The sequence below is a fragment of the Pygocentrus nattereri genome, chromosome 15 (assembly GCF_015220715.1).
Source record: "Pygocentrus nattereri isolate fPygNat1 chromosome 15, fPygNat1.pri, whole genome shotgun sequence".
Lineage (NCBI taxonomy): Eukaryota > Metazoa > Chordata > Actinopteri > Characiformes > Serrasalmidae > Pygocentrus > Pygocentrus nattereri.
This window is the reverse complement of record NC_051225.1, coordinates 17,425,949-17,431,494: the sequence shown is the minus strand read 5'-3', so window position 1 is coordinate 17,431,494 and position 5,546 is coordinate 17,425,949. Positions and strand designations below refer to the sequence as shown.

General features: G+C 42.1%; 1 protein-coding gene across 1 annotated transcript in view; it reads right to left on the bottom strand.

Moving 5' to 3' along the window:
* Positions 1 to 688: 688 nt before the first annotated feature.
* ccdc102a (coiled-coil domain containing 102A) overlaps positions 689 to 5,546 on the bottom strand; it is a 120,649-nt gene continuing 115,791 nt past the window's right edge. Inside the window, exon 9 of the mRNA XM_017696500.2 lies at positions 689 to 2,210. Within this exon, the coding sequence (XP_017551989.1) occupies positions 2,072 to 2,210 (139 nt within the window). The 3' untranslated portion in view covers positions 689 to 2,071. The remainder of the gene's footprint in view (positions 2,211 to 5,546) is intronic.

Below are 5,546 nucleotides of genomic sequence, written 5' to 3'. Positions count from 1 at the left end.
ATGGACCACCTAAAGCAGGAGTGTCAAGCTGCAGCCTTGGAGGCCTACAGTACTGTATGGTTTGATGGTTTCCTGTACTTTAATGCATCTGATTCATCTCACAGAGGGCCTGACAATTCACCACGGAGCTGAATAAACACAGAGAAAAAACTTAACCGTTCAGTGTGGGCTGGAGTTCGCAACCTGGGATCTGAAGTACAAAACAAAGCAGATCAAAAATGACTTGTGTGCTCCAGCCAAAGCACGTACTGCTATGATGGCCCTCTTACAGGCTGTCCCCTGGTGGTCCAGTCTGACAGCATCAGATAGCCTTTTAACAGATCTCTAGTCCTTCAACCCTGGTACTGACACCAAAGACTTTTGTTTTAGCTCTAGTTATCTCACAGTACCTGTTAGGCATGTCACACGCTAGATAAGGCTGTGTGAGTGGCAGAGAGGTCAAGCTAGGACTGGCCTGATCTCTGTGTCCCGGCTAGCTTGCAGCTATACAGCAATATCTTCAAAAGGGGCAACTTAAAATGCCACAGCTGGAGCCTCTTCAGCTTAGTTTAGAAAATGCTATGCTACAGCGAGTCAAAGTGACAAGAGCCTTGCGTTTTGTACTGGACTGGAGGGAATAAGCCGGCAATGCGACTCTTGGGATGGAGATGAAAAAGCATCAAGGAACAAATACAACACTGCGCAAAAATCAGAGACCAATCTTCATTTAATTTATTTCCAGTCAAAAACATCCCTGAAGAACAAGCTTTTCAGCATCAGGGTAAAAAAATAACGGAAAACATATTTAAAAGAAAATTACAAAGACACCTCTGAGACAAAGTTTTTTTTCTTCTGTATTTGGTAGGTTCACACTTTGCCCTCAACAGAGCTTTTTCTCTTTTATGTTTATCTTTTAATCACTTTCTAGACTTTCATTTTGTAACTTCTGTTTTTCATTTATGTTATTTTGACTCCCATTACTTACGCAACTGCATCATTTTGTAGGTAATCTGCTAAGAAACATCTAAAAGTGACGTTTGGTGGTTTTGGCTGGAAATGAAATAAGTTAGGGGTGGTCTCTCACAGTTTTGCGTCTAAGAGACACACACAGTATATACACACTTAACATTTATAGTGCTAAATACAAAAACACTAATAGATCAAATTATGTAAAAAAAAAAAAAAAAAAAAAGATAAATATTTTTTCAATATGACCAGTAAAAATGTCCCCGTTTGGTCCCAACTGATGAGGTCTCTACAGCAAAGGGTGTTATTGCTTAAACGGATTCTGCCAACTCAGAATCAACACAACAAAGGTTAAAATATTCCCTTATGTGGCACTCTGGTTAACAAAAGGAATCCCACTGCCATCTCTCTGATTCCCCCCACCCACAATCCACCCCAAATACACTGGCACAAAGGCAAAGACAATGGAAATGGTTTTACCTACAAAAAGCCACAGAACGTTTATATGGTCCACACAAGTCCACTTTCCAGCCCTTAATGGCAGCACAGCTCAGTCAATGTGCTCACCAAGCATGGAAGATAGATTAACACCATGTTCTGAATGGTTGGCTCTGGAAATACAATGTCAGCTGAGAGAGGGAGTCTGAGATGAAGAGGAAAAAAGAGGGCATTTGAGATAGAGAGATGACATAAGTGGAAAATGGAAAGAGAAAAAGAGGAGATGGAGCAAAATAGGAGAGGAAATGGCCGGATCGTAACTGAATGGTAACAGAAAGTTTAACAGAAACAGACAGGACTGGAGCAGCATACAAACTCACATGCAGGAGAATGGAAGAAGGAGTAATGGAGAGATAATGGGATAGCAGGATGTGTTTGACACCAATGTCAAACCTCCCTCCAACCACAGCCTTTTTAAAGTTCTGCACAGGTAGCAATAGGGAACCTGTATTGGTTCTGGAGCCACAGGGTCATACATCAGATCAGAATCTGTTCGCCTCAAAGTCCTCAGAGTCGTCTAGTTTTTGTATGCTGGCCTTGTTTTTGGTCCCAGTTGTGAAATGAAAGTAGTGTTTGAAATGCAGGACGAAGAATGGTGAGGGCACTATACATTCGCAGGGGCTGCCGTTCAGGGAATCTGAAGTTGCAGCTCCACCTCCTCATCGTCAGGGTCACTGAGGGGTGCATCTGGGTCATCAGGGCTGAAGCGTGCTGAAGCCGAGGTTCTCATCTTGCTAAACAAGCCTGGGTTCTGCTGACGCCTCAGCCTGTGGGAGAGAACAGACAGACTTAGGTACAGACGTACGTACATGAGAAGACCTAGTGCAAAACTGATTTTACATGGCCCCACTGTGAGCCTGCAATGTGTAGAAAATTAATGTTAAATTCACAAAGAGACACAGACCCACACACAGCACAGCTTACTAATCACACTGTGTTTGGGAGGAGCTGGGTTTCAAAGCTGCAGTCAAATAGTGGAAAACATGGAGCAAATTAATTTGCTGAATTAAAAATTATTTTAAAAACCCAAAAAGAATCAATAACATGGAAAGTCAACTTGGTGAGTCTGGAGGAGTTCTGAGCGTTATTGTAGCCCAGAGTGTGTCGGATGCGGCGAAGAACTTCCACAGGTTCAGGTGTGGTCAATACTTGGATTTTTTGTTAATATATACAAGCATAAAAGATTTATATTTAAAGGATGTATTATCTTCGCTGTTGACACACCACGTTTCTCCACTGGGAGAATTATTCTGAGCATCCAAGTGACCACAGAATCTCATCTCCTGTCACCATGGTAACTATGAGGAACCTGGTGCTTGTACAGTTTCTGATGTCCAAATCCAGCCAAAACAACAACTCCCTCCAAGGAAACTAAAGTCTGTGCATCTTCTGTTGAGGTTCTGTTCTGCCAAGCAAATTCAAAGGGTAATTCTGAATAACTAAAAATAGCTCCAGAATGATTTATTAAGGTGCAAGTTGGTTGAATGGATCTTCATTTTGTGATGATTCAGCTTTAATCTGCAGCTACAACTCGATTCTTCAGTGTTTGCAGTCTAGCTAGTTTCTGCATTAATGACGGAGACAAACAGAGACAAGCGAAACACACACTTAATTCACTGAGCTAACACTCACTTTCACACTTGATCTGCTGTGTCATAGTCTGTATCTCTCACTGTTCTGCTTTCTGCAGACACAACACCCTCAACTTCTACAGACATGTCATCAAACAATACCTGCCCTTTGAGCTACCAGCTGGGTAAATATGCCAGTTGCCCAGGTAAATACTCATTCAATAACGCTGCGGGAATGAGGGACAGAGGAAGACAGAAGGAGGGAGAGACAGAGTGAGATACAGAGCGAGAGCTGGTTTCAGGCCTGAGGCCTGTCGATGACTCACATAAATGATCGATTATATGACTGTGTTTACGAGCTGAGCCCCAACCTCAGACTGGCTTCCAGAGAACTCCACTTATTTATTCATTCAGCTTTATGAGGAACTATAGCTCACTCACCAACTAAGTCATAATGATGCAGTTTCGCTGCACCAACACAATTACACTGATCAGCAGCTAAGCATAAGCTTCGGACTGTGAAGTGCCATCGAAATCATAAAGCCTTTTTCTTCAATATCGTGACGTTGTCTTAGTGAAACAGTATTAGGGAGTGTCTCATCGTTCGATGACGAGTGGGAAGGGGTATTATTGATTAAAATGATTTCTCTGCCTGCTGCCGCACAGTGACGTCATAAAAGGTCAGAAGACATTTTAGAAGCAGCTATAATTCAATTTCATGGATGATTACAGAAAAAACTGAATTTAGTCTTGGAAATGATACAATGATTGAAGCTTCATACAACCAGAAAAATGAACTAACAGGTTGAAAAGTTCCATTTTGATTTCTTGATATTCTGAAATTACAGAAATGCAGGATGTTCTTAAGACCTGAAAAGTTCTCACTCTCTGAAAGAACCAAGTTCAGGACTGTCAGACATTCAAACTAAAACAGGCCACCACAGAAGGTCTGTGCAGGATCTAAAAATAATTCTGATATTTTCTAGTTAAAAAAACTGTGATTATTGATAATCTACTTTCTATTCTATTTTAATCTATATGCTTTTCAAATATTGACTGTTTTAATGACAATCTCCCTGCGATGGACTGGCGACCTGTCTAGGTTGTATCCTGCCTTCTGCCCGATGACCGCTGGGATAGGCTTCAGCACCCCCTGCGACCATGAGGGAGAAGCGGCTTAGAAAATGGATGGATGGATAATGACAATCTCAGATATTAAATGATATGATACTGAGTAACCCAACATCTTCTGAGAACTACTTTGTCATTATCATAAATGTTACTAACAACATGTGCGTTCATGAGTTTCTTCTGCCGCCATTTTGTGGAGACTTGCGTGCTGCAGATTAGAGTTAACTCAGCTGCTCAATGCCAACCTTCTGTCATTTTAACTCTCTTTTTACAGCAGCGAGTCACTTTGAGATGAGCTGAAGTTCCAAAGCACATCAGCATTAATTTTAATTGGATTCACATTAAGTAAATTAAGGAGAATCCGTGAGGTAAAGCTGGCATTACAGTGCGTAGCAGAGAGAAATAACACACAGTTCCTTAACAAACTTCTATCTATCTGCCTGTCGGTGAGAGACGGATTAATAGTGTGTGACCCTGCACACTTCCTAAACATGAGCCTGTAGTAGTTTTGGATAGTATGTAAAACGGCTATATTTGTGATGCAGACATTGCACTCAGGGTTCCCATTACTATCACTGTAAAGAAATCTGTGTAGGTAAATTTCTCTAGAACAAAGCACTGGTCATTCAAACACCCAGAATGCATCCATTAGGCTCTTAGTGTAAGAGAGGCCAGCAGGAGAATTTTAAATATGCATATTCATCATGAAAATAGGCAAGTAATTATTGCCAATTCAGAGAGAAGATTTCAATCAATATTTTTGAATAATTAATTTTAACTAATAAATGATTAAATTATATCACTACATTTTTCAAACTGTCTGCATAATTAAATCATTACAGTGTAAATAAAATCATACAGAGTGGTTGACGTTCTAGAGAGTCAGAATTGTTCACAATGGTTGTGAATGGAACCAGAGTTTAATGTCTCTAAAAGCTCCATCGCAGAAAGTTCCATCCATCCATCCATTTTCTAAGCCGCTTCTCCGTCAGGGTCGCGGGGGGATGCTGGAGCCTATCCCAGCAGTCTTCGGGCGGAAGGCAGGATACACCCTGGACAGGTCGCCAGTCCATCGCAGGGCAGACAGACAGACACAGACAGTCACTCACACACTCACACCTAGGGGCAATTTAGCATGTCCAATTGGCCTGACTGCATATCTTTGGACTGTGGGAGGAAACCGGAGAACCCGGAGGAAACCCACGCAGACACGGGGAGAACATGCAGACTCCACACAGAGAGGACCCTGGTTGCCCGGCCGGGGAATCGAACCCAGGCCCTCCTCGCTGTGAGGCGACAGCGCTACCCACCACGCCACCGTGCCGCCCTCGCAGAAAGTTATTATATGAAATGGTCATTAATATGTTTCCTCATACCAGAAACACTGTGGCCTGAAACTTA